Source organism: Fusarium subglutinans (assembly GCF_013396075.1).
Source record: "Fusarium subglutinans strain NRRL 66333 chromosome Unknown NRRL66333_c0000175, whole genome shotgun sequence".
NCBI classification, from domain to species: Eukaryota; Fungi; Ascomycota; class Sordariomycetes; order Hypocreales; family Nectriaceae; genus Fusarium; species Fusarium subglutinans.
Genome location: NW_023502238.1, coordinates 32,501 through 54,431, shown reverse-complemented (window position 1 = coordinate 54,431; position 21,931 = coordinate 32,501). Strand labels below are relative to the sequence as shown.

General features: G+C 49.1%; 8 protein-coding genes across 8 annotated transcripts; 6 read left to right on the top strand and 2 right to left on the bottom strand.

The window, feature by feature from the left end:
• Window positions 1-31: 31 nt before the first annotated feature.
• On the bottom strand, window positions 32-1,271 carry FSUBG_10241 (KES1-like protein; the record flags this gene model as incomplete). Its single annotated transcript, XM_036674799.1, has 2 exons — window positions 32-1,101; window positions 1,154-1,271. The coding sequence occupies 2 exons, from the start codon at window positions 1,269-1,271 to the stop codon at window positions 32-34; spliced, it is 1,188 nt and encodes a 395-aa protein (XP_036534275.1).
• A 3,767-nt stretch (window positions 1,272-5,038) lies between these two features.
• Window positions 5,039-6,023, top strand: FSUBG_10240 (uncharacterized protein; the record flags this gene model as incomplete). The annotated part of the gene is made up of 4 exons (XM_036674798.1): window positions 5,039-5,199; window positions 5,247-5,519; window positions 5,579-5,716; window positions 5,762-6,023. The coding sequence occupies 4 exons, from the start codon at window positions 5,039-5,041 to the stop codon at window positions 6,021-6,023; spliced, it is 834 nt and encodes a 277-aa protein (XP_036534274.1).
• A 658-nt stretch (window positions 6,024-6,681) lies between these two features.
• FSUBG_10239 (cytosolic Fe-S cluster assembly factor CFD1) lies at window positions 6,682-7,719 on the top strand (the record flags this gene model as incomplete). The annotated part of the gene is made up of 3 exons (XM_036674796.1): window positions 6,682-6,714; window positions 6,758-7,472; window positions 7,661-7,719. 3 exons carry the CDS (start codon window positions 6,682-6,684, stop codon window positions 7,717-7,719), a joined length of 807 nt encoding a protein of 268 aa, XP_036534273.1.
• A 1,298-nt stretch (window positions 7,720-9,017) lies between these two features.
• Window positions 9,018-10,502, top strand: FSUBG_10238 (adenosylmethionine decarboxylase; the record flags this gene model as incomplete). Its single annotated transcript, XM_036674795.1, has 1 exon — window positions 9,018-10,502. The coding sequence occupies one exon, from the start codon at window positions 9,018-9,020 to the stop codon at window positions 10,500-10,502; it is 1,485 nt and encodes a 494-aa protein (XP_036534272.1).
• An 815-nt stretch (window positions 10,503-11,317) lies between these two features.
• Window positions 11,318-12,664, bottom strand: FSUBG_10237 (UPF0271 protein; the record flags this gene model as incomplete). The annotated part of the gene is made up of 1 exon (XM_036674794.1): window positions 11,318-12,664. The coding sequence occupies one exon, from the start codon at window positions 12,662-12,664 to the stop codon at window positions 11,318-11,320; it is 1,347 nt and encodes a 448-aa protein (XP_036534271.1).
• A 455-nt stretch (window positions 12,665-13,119) lies between these two features.
• On the top strand, window positions 13,120-15,284 carry FSUBG_10236 (uncharacterized protein; the record flags this gene model as incomplete). The annotated part of the gene is made up of 3 exons (XM_036674793.1): window positions 13,120-14,522; window positions 14,652-15,133; window positions 15,193-15,284. 3 exons carry the CDS (start codon window positions 13,120-13,122, stop codon window positions 15,282-15,284), a joined length of 1,977 nt encoding a protein of 658 aa, XP_036534270.1.
• Window positions 15,285-16,418: 1,134 nt separating this feature from the next.
• On the top strand, window positions 16,419-17,684 carry FSUBG_10235 (uncharacterized protein; the record flags this gene model as incomplete). Its single annotated transcript, XM_036674792.1, has 1 exon — window positions 16,419-17,684. One exon carries the CDS (start codon window positions 16,419-16,421, stop codon window positions 17,682-17,684), a length of 1,266 nt encoding a protein of 421 aa, XP_036534269.1.
• A 2,559-nt stretch (window positions 17,685-20,243) lies between these two features.
• On the top strand, window positions 20,244-21,756 carry FSUBG_10234 (amino acid transporter; the record flags this gene model as incomplete). Its single annotated transcript, XM_036674791.1, has 3 exons — window positions 20,244-20,639; window positions 20,694-21,647; window positions 21,697-21,756. 3 exons carry the CDS (start codon window positions 20,244-20,246, stop codon window positions 21,754-21,756), a joined length of 1,410 nt encoding a protein of 469 aa, XP_036534268.1.
• Window positions 21,757-21,931: the final 175 nt, after the last annotated feature.

Sequence of the window (21,931 nt, the reverse complement as noted above, 5' to 3'; positions counted from 1 at the left end):
GCCCTGTAATTATCTAAACTGTAAATATTCATCAAATCATAATCTGCCCATCCTCCTTTCGCATCTTCTGCAAAGCCTCATCATTAATTCTCCAAACTCCCTTCGTCTCCTGATCATGAAGCTTCCATTTCGTCCCTTGAGCCAACTGATGGAAGGCTCTGTGATCATCACCTGGTAGACTCTGGAACAATAACGGCTCCCATGATTTTCCTTGCGCCTTCTCGTCTCTTCTCTTCTGACGCTGGGCCTCCTCAACCTCGTGCTTCGCATGCGATGCATCCCGATAATTCCCTTGCTCTAGAGCTGAGATGACTTCTCCCCATGCTCTTCTTGACTCTCGGGGGTCTTGTTCTTCCACTGGATCGATATGCATGTCTGCAGATGTCTCTGGGTCGACAGTATATCTCTCCAACAACTTTCCTTTGCCGTCCGTAATCTTCCATCCCTCGCTCCAGACTCCCGATAGCTTGTAGCAATGCTTCTTGGGCTCATCTTTGTGATAGACCATCGCCTCGAAGCAATTTCTCTTGCCTCGGAAAATACCAGCACCGGAAAAGTCGATCTCTGAGACATATCCAGAGCTTGAGACAATTGTATATGTGCCTATGATCTCTGGGTAAAGACATGCTGACAGAAAGCCCCGTACGGTGACGTCTGTTAGAGGAACCAGGTAATCCTCATCAAACTTATCGAGGTGTATTATAGCATGTCCCATTTGCCGAATGTTGATGTTTCCATTAAACGTCATCTCAACTCGCCCATAACCATCCGCTCTTATTCCATCTGCAGAAATATGCATCGCAGTGATCGGCGGATGATGGCTAACCTGCTCAACTACCAACTTGGTGTCACTGTCTCCCTCACTCCAAGAAGCAAGGAAGAGTTCGCCAAGGAAAGCATTAAGAGGTTTCTTGATGCTGATATTTGGAGCACCTGCAACATACAATTGGCTCCGAAGGCCTGCCAGGAACAATTGCAGGACTGAAAGACTTCGTTTCGCTGGATCGAGTTCTTTCGTTGGTGCTGTGAAGAGTAAAGGTTTCTTTGCCCAACTTCCGGGATTCTCGACGACTGAAGATGGTGCTAGGAAGAAAGGCGGAGCTGTAACATTTGCGAGATCTAAATCGCTTTTCAATGATGATAGAAACTAGACTGTTAGCGAGGATCGTGGCTGTTGATTCGGTCCATACCTTGGCGAGGTCGACAAAGCGTCTGCCCATTGACTTGGAGTCATCGTGAATAGTTCTCTGAGTCTTTGAAATCGGTTCCATTTTGATTTGCAATTATTTGGCCACATCTTCTTGAGAGTCTTTCCCTATATAAATACCAAAACTCTCGTCTCATCACATGCTTCAATTGCGTTTCAACACAGCCCCGTCTCACTGGGTCAAACTCGCTACGACGGCGAGTCGGCCGCCAAAGTTTCAATGCCTGTCGCATCAAAATCAGACCAATCAGAGGACCCCCGGAAGCTGAGTTCATCCGAATTTTGAAACGGGAGAATTGATTGCCGTCGGAACCTCGAACTACCGACGACCAGCCTCGAATTGTTCTAGCTTACACGTCATCTTGAATAATCGGGATTGTTTCTAGAATGGGCGGCAGATATGGAAGCCAATGATGGGACTATATCTCAGACCCAATCTGAGCATGCGACGCTGCGTTTGAAGTGCACACGCTGGATTGTTGTCATCTTACGACTATCTGACCTTCACTGGTGATGACTGGAGTTTGGCGATGGCGCCATCATAACGCAATGATAGAATTGAGAACAGTTTTTAAACACTGCAGGCAAGGATCATTAGGTGCACAACAGAAGGACATATGAAATAGATCTTGATCAAGTCCTCGTGGTTCGATTCATGCTTCAGCGCCTCGATCGAGCATTGAAATGAGCATGGACGGATGAAGCAGGGTGGGATCTCTGAACTTCAACAGACCCGAAAATGCCGTATGATCGCGTGGCATTGAACAGTCCATAAGTATAAGATCCCAGGTTTCGAAACGAGAGCTGGCCCCAACCCTTGCTGTCAAATTCGGCTGTTTGGGTCGGGTGAATCTTGATTTTGAGGGCCAACTAAAGGGGAAATAAGCTGATTTTGTGCGATATCAGTCATGGTTCGACTATTCCTCTAGGGCTAAAATGTCCTGGCGGAGTAAACTTGTGAAACATACGAGCGCGGCGAGGAAGAGCCCTCCGCTAGGAGCCCCCGGAGGGATATGACTGATAAGAACGGGGAAGGTGATTTGCTAAACCCCGAATCATTGGTTGTATCGAAAACAGGTCATATCAAAGATGCAAAAGGTAGTGATCGCGGATCAAATCAGATTTCGAACTTCATCGTCCTCCACGAATTAGAACAGAAATCGGGAGAGAATCCTGCTCTCGATATTGTCTTGATCCTAGCGATCCTTAGTTTGCCTCGATGTGCAGTGATCAGTCTCAACTTCTGGTTTGTGCTGGTTGACCCTGAGATTGATTATAGATAAGCTTCAGCCACAAAACTCAGCCCTCCACGTTGACATCATTCAACGTCTCAACAGTTTTGAGGCAGTTAGTTATTATCAAAACTGGTCTACCGGACTTGAAAATGTCCGCACACCGACTTTGCTTGTCACGAATCTAGCTGCTACAGTACGTTCTGGTGTATTTGCAGGCAGAGACAGAGCTGCAGATCATCTCCACCATGGGCCTTAGCATGAGTGGCAGCTGTACGAGACCGACTTATGGGCCTAATTTTACTGTGTCTCTTCACGCTTCTCTGCCAATTGTGTGGAGATCAATGGAGTCTTTGTTAACGTCATTCTTCATCGTCAAAGTGGAATGAAGCGGCAATCCCCAAACAGAGTTCCGGATAGTGATGCCTCCGAAGTCTCAACGGCAATTCAAACTCAAATCCGAATTCAAGGTTTCGGCACTAGTGCTCGGCGTAGTTGTCGATATCACCACCCCAATTGCCTGCCGTCAAAGGCGCGGCTCAATTGCATTAGTCCATCTACCTGTCGGGGGTTCTTTATAGTGACCAATCGGCTCCAATCGTATCTACGAACTCTTATCCGACACTCAGACAGTAATCCAATCAATCAGCATTGACAGCGACTCAATATGTCTCTTAGTAAATGCCTTTTGTCAGTATTCCTTGGCTCAATCGTTGTGAATCTCATGGCATTCCCCAACCTTGTTGGCAGATCACTGGGGTATTCCAGTTCTATCCCCACAGCCAAGCCACGCTGGACCCTCAAATTGCTTCATCCATCAAATAGTGAAGATCATGGTTCAGTTGAGTACCCGCGGGTACGCCCTTGGCGAGTGCTCCTTCCTCGATGTTTCCCTGATTTAAGCTTAGAACAAGGTTGGCCAATGATCAATTGGAAACATCCAGATCTGGACATGTTTCCCAATCCAGTAATCCCTGCGTAGCCATACGGACTACGGTGACGCTGGCTCACGCGTTGTATCACGTCGAGATCCTGCTTATCGTTACAGATACGCGACTTTACAGCTGCGCCGAGTTTGTGCAATCATACGTCAGCATCACTGCGGTTTGTAACCTCTCCGTGGATTAGGCTGTAGCCTCCACGCAAATCATGCTAACCTCCACGTAAATCGTCCTAGCCTCCACAGTGTAGATCTGTAACAAGACATCGTGTATCGGAGCTTTTAAGACAATGACGTGCGTCGTTAACTCAGATAAGCTTAATCAGTTCCCTTTATCAATGTCTCATACGCGTCAATGAGTCAAGCAGCTCTCCTACTCAGCCACGGTCACTAAAAAAGATCGACACTGCTGACTCGTCACAGCGACGACGATCCTGATAAGCACGCCAAGTCCAAATTCACATACCGTATCACCAACCGTTAGTTACACAATTGATAAGGTTGGTTTTACGCTTATTATCCACGAGGACATGAAACTGCAGGAAGCCTCATGTTTCCATTTCGGACTCCGATTACGCGGCACGTTGTACATGTAGGTAGTCTGAAATCCGTTGAACGCTTGGCGATAACTGCGATTGCAAGATGAGACAGAAGATGCCAAGATGTAAAGAGAATGGTGTGAACAGAATCGAGTGCCAAGATGCAAACAGAATGAGGAGGCTCTAGAGACCTGGAGTGTAGATCAAAGTGCCGATCATTCAGTCAACCACTCACGGAATGACATTTTAAGGCTAGTAGATCTAGATAGCTGAATTCAGATTCCCCTGTGGCGGTCAAGTGCCGTGGTCCACACTTGCGGGCGGGAAAGGCTTACTTGGCCAGATGGGTAAATCAAGGAAATGTATGTGACACAAAACATGACAAAGATTGCACAATGTTTCACAGACAATTCCTCCTTCACATGTGAAAATTTGCAAAAAAGCAATACATACGCAAGGGTGATGAATAGTTTAATTACAAGGCTCAACCGAACGGTTGGGTTGTTATCAGGCTGTTATATGGCAGGGATCTAAAACCCCAGACTTGGACACAGACATGTTCCGAAGGGCCTCCCCTCAAGATTACGGCTCCGGAGTCATGACGGGAGACAAGCCCCGGCTTGGCACGGGACGAGGTATCCACTCAATAAGCGTACTCACAGCCTCAATGACCCGTTGTAATATCGCCTGTCCTTGGCAAACAAGCCAGCACCATATCACAAACAAGCAAAAAAGAATGTCGCAAGCTAAGCTCAGCAGGGAGGGCCTTGTAGATAGGTGCCCGATCTCATCTGCGACACAGATACAGATGCAAACGGTCCAATCAGAGACACCAACCGGCCTCGTGTCTAAGCCCGAATGTTTCCCAACTTCCCCTATTCAGGCCAAGACGGGATCTCACTGACAGAGGCTCAACAAGGGATCGCCGTTCTTGGGATAGCTTGGCAAGGAACACCAAGAAGGGAATTGCGCGTCACGTCTGAGGAGATTCAGAGATAGCGGGTCTGTACTCCATATCACAGAGGTATGGCTTGGAGTGATTCAGGGCTGTGCACAAGTATAAGGATGTCTCGTTCCTCCGGTTTTCATAAGATTTTATCATTTCATCTCTACAAACAAGATGGACTCATTATTTCGACGACAAGATCCTGACCCCGAGCTGTGTGTGAAGTATGCTCACTTTGCTTCTCACATGGTGCGATGGCAGTTCAAGATCATCTACTGGACCATGTTTGTGTCCAACTTGTTGGTCTTGTTTGTTGCTTCGTGGACATATATCCGGTGAGTTTGACGTTGAAATGATTTTAATATTGATCTAACAAGAATAGTGGCCAAGCAGCTATGGAGAAGCTAGCTCATAATCCCAAAGCACGAACGAAGCGAATACGGCAGTCGGTCGCCATGTGTCTTGGATGTGTGTCTGTCTCAACCGTCATTGTCGTCATGGAAGCGTACTCCATTCTAGCGCTTCAGTTTTGTGACGGTGAAGACCTCATCTCACTCTACTGGTCTACCTGGACCATGATCCAAGTCGGTTCATTGATTGCCATGATTGGCATCATTCTTGCATTGGCACATACCCTTCGTGGAAGACAGCATCCGTAAGTCTCGTCTATCATGCACACTCGTCTCATGTTACACTCAGTCGCTGACGGTTCAGACCATGGGCACTTGCATTAGGTACACCCGTTCTTGTGATTGCTGGATTTCTTCATCTATTCCACGATTGCACAAAGAAGCGAATTCGAAGCCGTCGCCAGAAGAAGGATTTTGAATTTGGGCCTCCAATGAGTCAAGCGTGAGTACTCCGCGCCGTTACTCAGAATGTTTCTAACACAAACAGTAACACAATTTCGGTCAACCCCGATGAAGAAGAGGACATTGAATATAAGGCACAAGTAATTGGGCTTACATTCGATGGTGGTCCCATCATTAGATACACAGATGCTGTGCCAGAAACCTTGCCAGAGCACGCTGAGCTCTTGGGATACTGCGCAAAGAGCAAGCCTATCGTCATGTGCAAGCGTAACAGTGTTCAATTTCTGATGGACTCTCCCGCACAAGTACCACCATCAGCATCACCGGCTTTCCGCAAGGGTAACTGAGACAAACTGTTTCGCACCTTGCAAAGCTGAGGCCATCCAACGGCCGACAGGGGACGAGATAAGAATTTTGAGCGTCAAAGCACGCCAAGACAAGGGAGATGCGCTTTGACTTTATGCGCTGTTGTTGTTGTCGCCTGAACTAGCAGGCATTATTCTTGGGTTCATGTATTTGGGTTTGCTTGGGAGTTTTGCTATAGATATGGGATAATGGCGGTGGACATTAACGGAAAAGGAGGAATGGGATGGGCATGGTTTGGTGTCATGGTCGGAAAAGTGGCTTCATGATACTGGAGATAAGATACCCTAGCGATAAGATAATATATTTTGTGCGTTCATAACTTGCTGCATAAGATATGCGTAGATGCATAGTGTCATCGAGATCTGTGATGTCAGCGATGATCTTTTAGAATTTTTGAGCCTGACCGATGACGGAGCTCTTCTTATCGATAGCGGGGTGAATGCCCCTCATCGCCGGTTCGGCCAATGTTTTGATCGGCTTAGTAAATAGCTTTCAAATCAGAGGCGATCAACGTGAAGATTTACAACAGACGTTTATTCACCTCGCGCGCAGCTCATTTACCACAGATTACTTCTCTGCGACACATTCTCTACGTATCATCCGACACACATTCATTCACATTCACTCACATCCTCCGCGATGGGCCTCACAAAGGTCAAACACATCATCCTGGTACGTTACCCTACGCCGCTCACTTCTGTTACTCACCAAACAGGTCCTCTCAGGCAAAGGAGGAGTAGGCAAATCATCAGTCACAACACAATTAGCACTATCGCTCGCTTCAGCCGGCCACTCTGTCGGCATTCTCGACGTCGATTTAACCGGCCCTTCCATCCCGCGCATGCTCTCAATCGAAGAGTCAAAAGTCACACAAGTACCAGGAGGATGGGCGCCCGTGCTAGTACATGAAGAAGACTCATCCAAAGGCCTCGGGTCTCTACACGCGATGAGTCTAGGCTTCCTCCTCCCGAGGCGAGGCGACGCGGTTGTATGGAGAGGACCAAAGAAGACAGCGATGATCCGACAATTCCTCAAAGACGTACTCTGGGACGAGACCGACTTTCTACTCATCGACACACCACCCGGAACAAGCGACGAACATATATCCCTCGCCGAAACGCTCCAAAAGGACGCACTGCCGGGCCAAGTCGCGGGCGCAGTGGTGGTCACGACACCCCAAGCCGTAGCGACAGCGGACGTGCGAAAAGAGCTCAACTTCTGCACCAAGACCAACATACGGGTATTGGGTGTTGTGGAAAACATGAGCGGCTACGTGTGTCCACACTGCTCCGAGTGCACTGATATATTCGGGTCTGGGGGAGGGAAGAGCATGGCGGAGGAGTTTAGGGTGCCGTTCCTGGGGAGTGTTCCTATGGATGCGCAGTTTATTACTCTGGTTGAGGAAGGTAGACGACCGACATACCCGTCTGGTACGACGGTGAATGGGAAGGATATTTCGGGGAGGGACGGTGAGGAGGGGGAGGGAGGGAGTTTAGTTGATAAGTACCGGGATTGTTCGCTGTTTCATGTTTTTGGAGATATTACAGAAAAGGTCATGACAAACGTGGCTAATTGATCCACTCGCCGACATCAGGCAGTTGCTGCTGGTACATCTCAGGCCATCGCATTCAACATGACCATTTCACGCGAGCGCAGCGAGGAAGAGCCCTCCGCTAGGAGCCCCCGGAGGGAACAACAACGTACACGATACAAATCTCTGTGTCCATCTGTATGTCTTGAATGGTTATAATGTCTGCATCTGTTGTGTCTGTCTTGTGTGTGTCTCACAAGCTTCGTCGGCATTGACTCACTCAGGCACATGCATTTACGAACCCATCCATAATTGGCTCACTGCACCCTCACAGCATCTCCCTCCTTTCCAAGAAAGTTACAATGACGAAACTCGTGTGGCCATAACAAGGATCTCCCAAGCCCTGCCCCACCCTTCAACCCAGTAAAAATCATAGGCTCGCCTCCCAAAAAAGCTCAGCGCTGGTGTCTAATTTTTTCGTAAAAGGAAAAAAAAAACCTGCAGTTCTCGGGCCCAGAAGCCGGGGACACGCTCTACTTCCCCGTGGTCGCAGCCATGTAGAATGACCTCTATTGGGCAGGATTTGACGAGTCGCACTACGTAGCTCCCACTAAACTGTACCTTACAGCTGTTTGGGTTGGGCTTGGCTGGGGGAGTTAGTTAGCACCGCCTTATTGAGACCTTAGCACGTTGGATCGGGATGCAAAGAGAGAAATTTTGTTCTCTTGCTCGCGGGCAGAAAAATAAACCCCAACCCCTCCCACTTCTGTCAAAGAGACCCAAAATTAATTCTCTCACCGACAGTAGCATAAACAAACAAGCATCAGTCACTTGCTGTTCTCTGGCATTCCATCTGTTTTGTTGTCCTGTATTCATCTCCTCCTCTCTGTTTTTATCCCTCTTGATCGCCTTGCCTCGCATCGCACTGCTCACGCGACTGCAAACTTGGTTACGACTTCAATGTCGAATAAACGCGTCTAATCTCTCAAACAATCGACGGTTCTTCTCGATACCGTCACTGACCTTTCTTGGTTCCTTTACTGGGCTTCTATGCGGCCGACGGATCTCCTGCGCTTCCTCTTCTCTCGACCTTCCAAGTATGTTCATCACGGTATCAGGCATCACAGCATCAGAGACTGACTTACCACTTCAGGCCCCGATAGCACCCCTTCAACTACCATCCACCGATTCACATCTCTCAAGTAACCTTCTCTGCCACAATTCCGTCAAAAGAGCTCTACCACTTCATCCGCTCGCGACCCCCCTAACGTCCCCGAGGCGTTACCCCCCGATCGATCGATTGCTGCTGGCTCCGCCAGCATCTGAACAAGTCCCCGTACCTGTGGGCCTACTCTCTCAAACAGACGCCGCATAGTCTGTTTGAGCGGCAGCTAGTGCTCCGCGGACTCTGCCACCGGGCAAAGAACACTCACAATCCGCCGCCATGACCTCCGTCCCGTACAACTGCACCTTTTCGCCCGCCTCGGCTACTCCTCATCTCACTATCAACCATGATGTAGCCGCCGACCTCGACTCGACCAACGCCTTTGAAGGTCCCGAGAAGCTTCTCGAGGTTTGGTTCGCTCCTAGCCCGACGACTCTGCCTCCTACTGCTCCTGTCAATGGTCTCAAGGCAGTTCCGGCTGATACCTGGGTTCCCATGCTTGATATGGTCAATTGCAAGGTCCTGTCTGTTCTTGAGAGCGAAATGATGGATGCCTATCTCCTCTCCGAGTCGAGCATGTTTGTCTTTCCTCACAAGATCATCCTCAAGACTTGCGGAACCACTACCCTTCTTCTTGGTCTCCAGCGAATGCTTCACATCGCTGCCAAACACGGATTCCCATTCCACAATGCCAATTCGGCCGACGACATCCAGGCAGCCGCGACTCCATACCGAGTATTCTACAGTCGCAAGAACTTTCTCTTCCCCGAGAAGCAGCAGGGCCCCCACCGCAGCTGGAAGCAAGAGGTCAAGTATCTCGACGACATGTTCGACGGAGGTAGTGCCTATATGGTAGGCAAGATGAACGGCGATCACTGGTATCTGTACCTCACCTCACCCAACCAGCAAGCCCTCACGCCCCCTCGCACCCCCGGTGAGGTTGAAGGCACCAAGATCCCCGTCGGGACGTCCTTCAATGGACTCCCGAGCAGTTACCACGACGAGACGCTCGAAATCCTCATGACGGATCTCGATCCTGAAAACGCCAAGCAGTTCTATCTGTCGCACGCGAGTGCGGTCGCCAGCGACAAGATGGCTGCAGAGGCCAAGGATGCACGCAAGGAAGCCATCAACAGTCTCGGAGGGCTTGCCGAGACTGTTGACGAGGTTGACGTCTTTGCGAACGACGACGACACCATGCTCGACTCCATCGAGGCTCTGACCACTGAAGGTCACGCATTGGGGACTGTCGTCTCGGAGAGTTGCGGCCTCTCCAGCGTCTACCCAACCAGCAAGTATCCCGATGCGCGGGTCGACGCATACCTGTTCAGTCCCTGCGGCTTCTCGGCTAATGGCGTCGTCCCCCCTGAGGCTGGCAAGGGTGAGCATTACTTTACGGTTCACGTCACCCCGGAGCCTCAGTGTTCCTTTGCTTCATTCGAGACCAACGTCCCTGGTGGTCAGAGTGGACGTACCACGACTGAGATTATTGAGCATGTTGTCGACATCTTCAAGCCTGGCCGTTTCAGCGTCACTCTTTTTGAGGCAAAGGGAGCGGCCCAGAACCCATATTGCATGGGCGATGATGACTCCAACAATTGGGCTGCTAAGCGTCTTGTTGATCCTGTCCGAGGATACAGACGCATTGATCGTATTGTTCACGATTTTGAGGACTACGACCTTGTCTTTCGCTTTTACGAACGTGAAGGATGGGCTGGAACTAAGAGCGCTCGTGTTGGAGAGCCTATCAGTCCTACCAAGTGATTGCATTGACTTGGATCTCATTTGTAATTGGACTCTCACTTGACTGTCATTGTAATTGGAGAGGGAGCATGGATGATCCTGTCATTTCTGAGCATCATGTGTTTTGTTGTTCTTGATAGTTTCGCTCTTTGAGATGCTTTTGAACATGAATTTTGAATTGATCATTTTGCGACAACTTTTGCGACAGCCACCCACTGAGTGATGCCCTGTAATGATGCCTCAGAACCTAAAATTAGTGCATGCACGCTAAATTAAGCCTGTGCCAGGTGTACAAGGGTGACAAAACTCTGTATGAAAAGTAAAGTCTGTTGACAGTGCACGCTTGTGTCACAATTTTGTCCCCCAAACTCACATTTTGTCCCCAAATTCACATTTCTCAATCACCGATAACGATAAGCCTTGCACGTGATCCCAGCACCGTCAAAAAATTCTTTGCTCAATCTTTGGAGTGCTGTACGGCAAAGCTTCAGCATCACCAAAACCTCACAATCAACCACAACAACCGCCAACATGCATCTCATGTACACCCTCGACGCCCAAGGCAACCGCCTGTACACCCTCAAGAAGGTCGCCCAAGGACAAGTCACCAAGTCCGCCCACCCCGCGCGCTTCTCCCCCGATGACAAGTGGTCGCGCCAGCGCGTTACTCTCAAGCGACGATTTGAGCTTCTCTTGACTCAGCAGAGTACGTCCTCCCTCTCTCGTCCACTCTTGGTAAATTACTGACCGATTTCTGCAGAGGACGAATAAATCACACATGACGGGCGTTACGGTTCAGTTTGGGCGTTAGACTAAAGGTCTCATCAATACAACTACTAGTGCTTCTTCTTCGAGTTTACATTTCGTCCCGCTCCCACGCGAATCTTTTGACCGCCTCCTGCACGATGCCCCGTTAATAAATCGGGTAGATAATCCTGATCCATGATGTCCTTCTTCCTCTGACGTCTCTGCTCCTCTCCCGCGCGTGTAAACTCCTTCTGATCCTCCGCCAGAATGAGATTGTTTCCCCAGCCATTCTTGCCGCCTGCGTTCTTTGGGAGACGACCATTCGCAGATCCGTGAACAGGCTTGGGAACACTGTAGACATTGCCACGATTGTTCCACTGAAAGTTCTTCTTGAGATGGATCTTGAAGTTGCCGTGCTCATCGGTCGAGCAGCTCACTCTGTTGAGGGTAGGTTGGCCGCAGGAGGGACAGAATTGCTTGTTCATCTCCTTTGTGATCTTGAAGCAGCCGTGGCAGCGTAGAACCCAGTTCTTGAGATGTGTGATTCGTGCGAGGGATGGGGCGACGAGGTTGAGGTTCATTCGGAGGGCGACGTTTTGCATGGCGTAATCGGATGTGAGGACTGCGGCTTGGAGGGTCTTTTGGACGGGCGCTGAGGGTGTCGCTCCGGTGTCTGCTGCTTGGTGCTTCTTGAGGTTTGAGGGTGTGATCCAGCCGCCTTCGTCGTCAGAGGCGTCGCCGTCGGATGCCTCTTCAACGGCCTCGATTGTCTCGTCGGCCTTTTCGCCAGCCTGCGCAGTCTCTGCGGTCGCAGCGTCTTCAGTCGTATTTGTTGCGGTCTCGGTGACCTCTGTGCTTGACTCATCCTTAGACTCTGGCTCAGCGACAGTCTCTGCGACAGTGTCCTTTGCCTCTGTAGACTGACTGTACTCTCCGACCGTGGCCTGCTCAACAGGGTTCTCGATGGTCAGATTGTCAACAGCCTTCTCAAGACTCTCCTCAACCTTCTCCGTCTCAGCCTGAGTCTTCTCATCCTCAGCAGACTTGTTTGGCTTCCCATTCAAACCCTTCTGACCAGGCGTCTTTCTCAATCTCCAGTCACCTCCATTTCGCTCACATTCCAACTCATACCCCAGCGCCAAGACGTCAATATCAGGCTTGCTCAGCACAGCCAAATCTCCTGTTCTTCTCGCAAAGTCTCGAATGACCTTTACGCTCTCGGGATTGGGCGATCGCAGGGTGATGAAGGGTAGAAGCGTGGTCTCTACTCGGGCTCGTGTGGCGGCATCTCGAATTTCGGAAATAATGCAGGGGAGGGTGTAGAGTTGTTCAGCTTTCGCGCGCAGAGTATTCGCGGGGGGGTCGTTCTTGATGAGAGGGCCTGTATCAAGGACAAGGCTGTGAACAGGCTTGTGAGCCGCTACGTCTGAAGACATGATGATGGTTATCCAGTGTTTGGGGATTTAGATTGGCGATAATTTCTGTGGTGTTCATCGCGGGGCAAATTTGGAATTTTTGGAGAGATAAGAGATAAGATAAGATAAACATTTTGTCACTGCACGTAAAGACCTGTATAAATGCATCAGTTGGCAAAACATTCCCGCTTTCTGACAAGGAGAAATACATCATTGCATTTGGTAGTTTATTCTTTGAAAACCCGAAGCCACAAAAAAAAAAAAAAAAAAAAAAGTCTACGGGATCCTTGTCGCCACTCCATCATCCTCAGAACTATTCGTAGGCAACTTAACTCACTTGGCCACCAAAATGGCAAATCTGGCTGGGGTTTTGGACTTGCAGGCGGCCGACCCGTAGAGGCAGCAAGGCTGACTTTATGCAAGCTCGCGTGAATAGAGACTTTGCCAACAGCTATTCGATCCTCACAAACGCCAACATGAGCGAGACCTGCAAATACTGTGGCTCTTGTGTTGACACTTCTCAAGACGAGAACCGCTCGCACAAGTTCCGTCGTGCAATCACTAGACCAGTCGAGGCTTATATAGTTGGCGCAGATGCGGGTTGCTGGCATTGCGCTGCCCTCCTCCAATTCTTCGAGGAAAAGGGAAGCAAGAAGGACTATATCTGCCAGAGCAATCAACAAGGCCTTGGAATATTCTCGCAAGATGTTCCATATGACCTTTTTGATGGGAAACACCTCCCTGATATTGATATGAACGTCTACCGGGTGACTATCGAAGGCACTCCAAGCGCTGAGTCAAAGTTGGCACCTATTGACATCCCGGTTTCCTCAAAGTCTGACGAGTGCTTCATGTGGATTACGGAGCGATTACACGAATGTGAAAACGCGCATGATTGCTGGAATTCCACAGACTTGAAAGCACCAAAGCGTCTTCTCGAGATAAGTAACGACAGACTCATCCTTCGAACCAACATCCTCAAAGAAAAGTACGCAACGCTGAGTCACTGCTGGGGAACCCTGAGCTCAGCTAGCATCAAGCTACTTAAGAATACCTATAGCAATTTCACTCATGACGGCATCGCACTTGGTGATATTGCATTAACCTTCCAAGACGCTGCAGATGTCTGCAAGAGACTCGGAATCCAGTATATTTGGATTGACAGTTTATGCATCACCCAAGATGATCCTCAAGATTGGTTAGAGGAGTCTACCCACATGGCGGACATATACGCAAATACCTTTATCGGATTGTTTGCCGGTCATGCAAAAGATGGCAATGGCGGCCTTTACTCCAATCGCTACGATCCCGAGCCGTTCGTGACTGTGGAGAAGATTCCCGTGAAGGACGATCGTGGTCAAAAGAGAACCATGTGTATCCAGCAACAGCGCCTGATTGGCCATGATCTGACCTTCTATTTCGACTTGTTCCCCGACTTTCCTTCTTACGAGTATCGTCAGCTACCCACTGTGAAAGAGCCACTATATCAGAGAGGTTGGGTCTTCCAAGAGCTCCATCTCTCACCACGCGCAATCCTCTTCAACAGCACAGAGCTCACATGGGTGTGCAACCAGCACGCGCAGTGCGAATGTGGCGAGACGACAAAGAACATCTTTGCCACCAAGTATTTCTTCACCCGTGTCCCAAAGACTGCTGACTATCCGGGTGCAGTCAAAGGAGATCTCTTCTATAAGCACTGCATGAGGAATTGGGCACATCTGGTCCACCGATACTCTAAGCTTGGACTCACATTCGAGAAAGATCGTCTGCCCGCGCTATCTGGAATGGCCAAAGCTTTCCAAACGATGGGCAGCGCTGAAATGAAGAATGACGTGTACCTGGCAGGAATTTGGAAGAGCATGCTGCCTGAAGCTCTACTGTAGAGAGCAGTAGACGGTCCTCCAAGCGGTCCTGTCCGACGATGCAGATTCAGAAAACCCGTCGTGGCAAGAGGGCCGCCAACTTAGTCGTGGATGTGCTGTGACTTTACAGTGCACTGGCAAAACAGCTATTTTGGCTCAGACTATCTAGTTACTGTTGAGGATGCGCAAGTTGAGCTTGGCAGCATCGACAGAGCCGGCGAAGTTGCCAAGGGCCATATCGTTCTTCGCGCCGTCCACATCGAAGAGGTTGCGATGGTATACCCTGACGATCCGAGTTTTAGAACCAACGAGTATACCTTGCGAGATGAATACATACGCAATAGTAGTACTGAAGAGCTTGTCAGTCTGAAGGATAAGGACTGTCGCTTTTCGTTTCTGCCAGACTATGACTTTACGGACAAGAGTCTTGGGGGTTTGTACATCCCGCCATCGGAGACGCTCTACTGCATGCCTGTTGTTGGTCTGGATGGATACTGGCCGTTCTCGGAAACTTCTCTTGTCTTGAGACGGCATTCGAGAAGTGTAGGGTTTGGAGACACGCCTGATGTGACTCATGGGTATGAAAGAGTTGGTATTTGCGACGGCCAGATTATGTATTCTGTCAAGAGTAAGGAATTTGTGCATCGGATAGTCTTGGTTTGAGAACACCTAAGTAATAAATACTAGATTCTACGGCTTCGAGTCACCCCCTTGGAGGAGCCAACGAAGCTGTGAAGATGATCGGGGGGTCATCAGAAGAGCGGAATTCTTTCCTTTAGCTGTGATGATGGAATCTGGTGTCTCAGAAGTCTGAGTAATTATCGGGTTCATCACCCTTGCCAAATAACTAGCTAGTTCAGTTGCTTTCCAGCCGGCTAGGGCGTTTGGATTTAAATGCAATAGGAAAGGCCAAGTTCATCGGCAAGGTTAAACCCATCGAGGCTGTGCATAACGTGCATTATTAATTGTTGCTATGGAACTGATGTCGCCATTAATTGTTGCTATTGAATCGATACCGCCATTTAATTGTTGCTATTAAACTCATATTGCACCATACCTATTCTCACAGACATTGACACGAAGGGCGTTACACCGTGTCTCGCCAGTGACTCTTTTTCACAGGGCGCGGTCGACATGACCAGGTGGTGGATTAATAATGGAGAATGCCGTCGAAATTTACCGTCATGGTCTCGGAGGGTCACCCGAGGAAATAGTCTGGTCTCGCGTAAATCTGTGGCTTTTTTCGCTGGCTGTGACTCGAATTATCAAGGCATGCTATTTCTGCCGACGTCGGATTCAGCCGTAAGACGGGGGATAGATGATGATGAGTCTGACAAATGTAAGATGAGAAACAAGTGCAAACTATGAGCTACAGAACAGCGGAAGTTAACAGTAGAGACAACAGAGACAGAGACAGTCGATGAAGCTGTGAGAGAAAAACTTCTCATCACTCGATTTTTACGTACAAGACCCCGCTGTAAATCCCCAGTGGTCATCTACAGAACATCTCCAGTGGGTCCATCTCCAAATCCCCAATTCTGAAGCCCAAGATCATCATCTCTACAAACTTATCAATCGGATAAACGGGTGTAAGCACGTCCTCAAAATGACGAAAAATAAGCTTAGCTCTCCACGGCTTAAATTCCGCTCAAAAATGACTACGCCATGATCTATTTCCAGGCCGGGGTTGGATCGGATGGCACCCTTTTTTTTTACATGCGCCCTACAACATGTCAACAAGCTAGGCCTGGTATGGATGGATGGATCAGTCAATGGGTCAATCACAACAGGGCGCAGAGGAGCAGACACAGATATATAAATCCTGGGGGGTCAGCTGAGTTGGATTTTGGTCAATAATTCTCATCACCGAGCTTCACTTTAATTTGCTTTCGACTCTGAACTCTACAGCTACAATGGCAACCAAGGCTCCGTCGTTTGTTGACGTTCAAGTCACAAAACTACCCAACACTCCCCCAGAGTATGAACACCTCGGCATTCATCGAAACGCAAGCATTCATCCTTGGGGCTCAGCACATGCACTGGCATCAACGCTGAAAGGGAAAATGACAAAGAAGCCAGAAGTGCAAATCCTCATCAACGGCCACTTCAACTCAAAGGTGTACACCACCAACTCTGAAGTCTCTGGCGTCGTCAACATCACACCTGCTAGAAACACCCGCTACGATCGAGTCGACATTTCTCTCGATGGACTTAGCGAGACGCGAAGGGATGGCCCTGACATGACGCACATGACATCCCATCGATTCCTCCGCCTAGAGATGCCAATCGACGAGTATCCTAACAACGTCCTTGAAGCTGGCGTCACTTATACTTTCCCCTTCATCTTCAACATCCCAGCTCATCTCTCCTCCAAAGCATGTACCCACAAGACCAACTCCGAAGACGTCTGGGAACGACACATGGCACTGCCTCCAACGCTCGGCGGCTGGGAAAAGGACGACATGGCGCCTGACATGGCGCGAGTGACTTATAGCATCAAAGCCTATGTCCTCACGCGAGCTAAGCAAGGTTTCAACATTACTCTCGGCAACTCCCATACCATCAACGTCATGCCGACATCCTTCGAAGAGCCTCCTATGAACATCACCGAGCGAGACGATCTATACAAGATTGAGAGGTCCAAGAAGGTCAAGAAGAACATCTTTTCTGCTTCACAGGGTCGAATCTCTGCAGTGGCGGCTCAACCAGGTGCTGTCCATCTCACCAAGGAGGGTTACGAAGCTACCGGGTCTTCAGTTCCCATCAGCTTAACTTTTGAGCCTTCTGCCGCTGATGTGATTCCCCCGCAATTTACATCTGCTTCCCTCAAGATCCAATCACATACTTGGTTCCGCGATCAACCAATGATGAACCTACCAACACAAGGATCTTCAATCGCAAACTTTGGCTATCCATTCTCTGTATCGCTCCCTAAAACCTCCCCCAAGGTGCAATGGACTCAGAACGTCGACATGACAAGCACCAAGGATTCGCCCGTCTTTCACACAGCTACAGTCGAAATCCCCTTCCAACTGCCTACAGCCGATAAAATGTTTGTGCCAACATTTCACTCCTGCATTGTTTCACGAGCATACACCGTCAAGGTCGTGTTGGAGGGCGATGTCAAGATGGACCTGACCGTCCCGGTTCAAGTGGTGATGGGAACACCCGATGTCTAGGAAACTTTCGTTAGTGTTGCTTTGGGCTAGTTTGGCGTTTTCGGGATGCTCCAGTTTGACGAGAGATGAAAAGATATCCAGGCGAGCATTATCCGATAGAGTGAGATTTATTAATAGTAATTGTTTGTCATGATCCGTTTCCCGAGATCCACTGTGTAGCTGAAAGCTTGGATTGTGCCGTGTCCACAGTCTGCGTGTCGCCAAGATCAGATGCAGACCGTGGGATTTGTCTGGGGTAAGATTGCCATGTGCGGATGAGTGAGCGTAGTTGAATCTTGTAAGCATGGTGGATGCATATAACGCGTCGCGTTGGCAGTTGAGGATTCGCGTCGCGATTTAATGAATGCGACGCAACCAATCAGATGACACCAAGACCACACAATGAGACACAGCCAGACAAACCGTTACCAAAATATCTTGGGGAAATCCCCGACCGTTGCGTAGATGAGCCGCATTGGAGCCGCCACTGCCGATAGCGGCCGTTCAATCTTACATCAGCGGGAATAATGATGAAGCTGTTAGATGGGATTTAACTCCGGACTTGAGAATGCTGCTAATAAGCGGGTAGAGAGGTTGATGAGGTTACAATGCTGAACCGAAGCCTGCGAAATGTAGGGTAAGATGGTGAGATCTGCTGGAGTCAGCATAACGCGATGTCAACGTCACGTCTATCCATGTGTCAGCGGCTGGTACGTGTTTGAGGCCAGCTCGACAATTGAGCACATTAATAAAAGATGAATTATTGACACTACAAGTACTACCATAGCAAGAGTCGTAAGAACTGCCCCTCAACAATAACGCAGATGTCGAGACTCATGACAGCGAATAAACAGGCTAAGCTACCCTACACGTATAGTACGTCACAGTCAGATGATCGGCATTCTCATTACTATTCTAGTTGATCCTGCATAAACTAACTTTTTAGTCCAATTTCACCCGTCAACTACCGGCCCCTACGGAATACTGTACCTTCTCTAACCTCTCTAGCCTGTCTGCCTCTCCGAACCCCAATCTCTCACGTACAAATAAACTCCAACTCCAAGTCTCAAACTCTCTCTCTCACGATACTCTTCATCCGTGCACTCGGGGTCGGCCGTTTACGGATGCCTTGACTCGGGGATTCCATTAGGAATAGCAATCACATCACAGATCGCTGGTTTCAGTGGGCCAGCAACTCCACAGCATTACGAGAGAAATACTTTTGTCGACCAATGCGCTCCGCCATGACCAATGGGTTCTGTTTCAATGACGGATTTTAATCTGGTGTTGGAGTTTATCAAGATAGGCCTGTTAGATAGGCGATGCGAATGCATTGATCACTGTACAACCCCGAATACCGAAGCCAGCGTTTCGCGGGAGATGAAGGCATTTGCAGAGACAGAGACACAGTGAATGACTGACTTACAGCGTGATGTCACTAAAGTCGCCTATTTTAATCAGGCACTACAGCGCGTGTTCATCGTATTAGCGGCTAGATCATCCCCCAAGGTCAAGTGACTTAACCGCGCCTCGATCACCAAATACCTCAGTCCCCCAAACCCTCACGCTCAAGCCATAATATCCCACCCAATATCGTACCATACATTAAGCTCCTTCAAATCACATCAACATGCGCTATCTCGAGGCCACGAAAGAAAAAAGACTCAATGGTCAATGCTTGGCGCCCCCCTGCACGCCTTTATCATTCCCCATAACCCCCAGTCGCCACCCCTGACTAGTACACCTTCGAGAACATTTCGACGGGCGGCAGATTTTTTCCCGTTCTCTCCAGGCAGCCAAGCCAAGCCATTTTTGCAAATTTTTCGGACGCGATCTGTATGACACTCGTGCGATAAACAGCCACGGATCCGACTTGGCAGAGAAATGCCGATCGATCACAAGCCCGCGTCTATTCCCGCCACGACTCCCGAACGTAGGTACGTGTTGATGAATTGCTTGCTTCAGCGTCTCCGCATTCTCGTACGTAACAAAACCCATCCTCTCCTCAACCTAATCTCTCCCCTTTGCGGAGTAAATCTCTGGGGACAAAACGCGGGTCTGCGATGATGATGAAATTTGGTAATACGTAGAGGGACGGAGAGTTTTATTGACTAATGCAAACATGGCTGCAGCCAAGCAAGAGGCTCTGTTGCGATCCACTTTAGGTAATCGAAAGGTTTTGGTGATCCACTGTAGGCGCACACGAGCTCGAGCCTCATGACACGGAGTTTCGGCACCGTGAGAGCTTTTGCTCACAGAGAGACGAGAGGGAGTCTGGGGTCTGGGGTATTAGGTTCTGGTGAGGGAATTCGAGGTGTAAGAGAAACAGGGTTCGTGGGTTTATGGTTCAGATTCGTAGGTCGCCTCCGAAGAATGGTGGGACTATCTCGACCCACTGGTATACTACAAAGATCGGCCTCATTCTCGGTCTCTGCTTATCTGTCTTTATAATAGACGTGTTCCCTCTTTGTCTGTCCTCTCTTCTCCTCATACTCTCTATACTCACCTGAGTAGACAACAACTACATACACATACACTTATACATACTTACACTCATACATATACATACACATACACACCATGGACCAAATCAACACAGCCCAAACGGCTCCAACAGACTCCAAAAAGAGCCGTCGAGAATCAATCCCAGACATGTTTGACACACGAACCGGCGAAGTCGCCGAGATCAACGACATGGAGAAGCAAAAAGCCGCCGAGGGCAACGCACACTTCCACCGTCTCGGCTGGAAGCGATTGACAGTTGTCTTGATCGTCGAGGCCATTGCTCTCGGCTGTCTATCCCTCCCCTCTGCTTTTGCCACCCTCGGCATGGTCGCTGGTGTTATCCTCACCGTCGGTCTTGGTTTCGTCGCTATCTACACATCGCACGTCGTTGGACAGGTCAAGCTTGCTTTTCCCGAGGTTTCTCACTATGCCGATGCTGGTAGACTCATGTTTGGCAAGTTTGGTTACGAGGTAAGTTGATTTCTCCACTGATGCCCAGTCCAATTGATGTACTGACTTGAATAGCTGGTTGGTGTCATGTTTGCTCTTCAGCTCATCTTCCTCGTCGGATCTCACTGTCTCACTGGAACAATCGCCTTCCTCAACCTCACCAACAATGGAGCATGCTCTGTCGTCTTTGGTGTCGTCTCCGCCATCATCCTCCTCATCGTCGCCATCCCTCCCTCATTCGCAGAGGTTGCTATCCTTGGTTACATCGACTTTGTCTCCATTGCTATCGCTGTCGCCATCACAATTATCGCAACTGGTATCCAAGCCGGTGACTCGGTAGGCGGCATGTCTTCTGTCGACTGGTCTGCTTGGCCCAAGGACAACCTTAGCTTCACCGATGCTTTCATCGCCATCACCAACATCGTTTTCGCCTACTCCTTTGCTGTCTGCCAGTTCAGCTTCATGGATGAGATGCATACTCCTCGTGACTATGTCAAGTCAATCTGGGCTCTTGGTCTGATTGAGATTGGTATCTATACCCTTACTGGCGCTCTCATTTATGCCTTTGTCGGTTCAGAGGTCAAGTCGCCTGCTCTTCTGTCTGCTGGTCCTACCATCTCCAAGATTGCCTTTGGTGTCGCTCTTCCCGTCATCTTCATCTCTGGATCTATCAACACCACAGTTGTCGCTCGTTACATCCACGGACGAGTGTTTAAGAACTCAATCATCCGCTACATCAACACCAAGATGGGTTGGATCACTTGGTTGGCTCTTGTCACTGTCATCACGGTTGTGGCTTTCATCATTGCCGAGGCCATTCCCTTCTTCAATGATCTCTTGTCCATTTCTTCGTCCCTGTTCATTTCGGGCTTCACATTTTACTTCCCCTCTATTATGTGGTTCATGCTCATCCGAAAGGGACCTTGGCACTCAAAGGAGAACCTCCTTCTTTCCATTGCCAATGGACTCATCTTCATTATCGGCATGATTGTTCTCGTTGGTGGAACATATGCTTCCATTGATGATATTGTAAGTTACCCTCAGTCATTCTGCAATTGAACCTCGCTAACATTTCCAGATCCTCAAGTTCCGTCACGGCGAAGTCCGAGGTGTCTTTACTTGTGAACCAATTGCTTAAGCGAGATGGATATTTAGCGATAGTATATTATGAATAGTACAATATTATGACTCAGTTATCGGAGTTGCCGGAATTGGATCGTCGTGATGATCAAATTTTCCTGAGCGTCAGACGTTTACGTCACTTGATCTAGACTGTAAATTGCGACGAATTATGATTGGTGCGCAAATGTAAT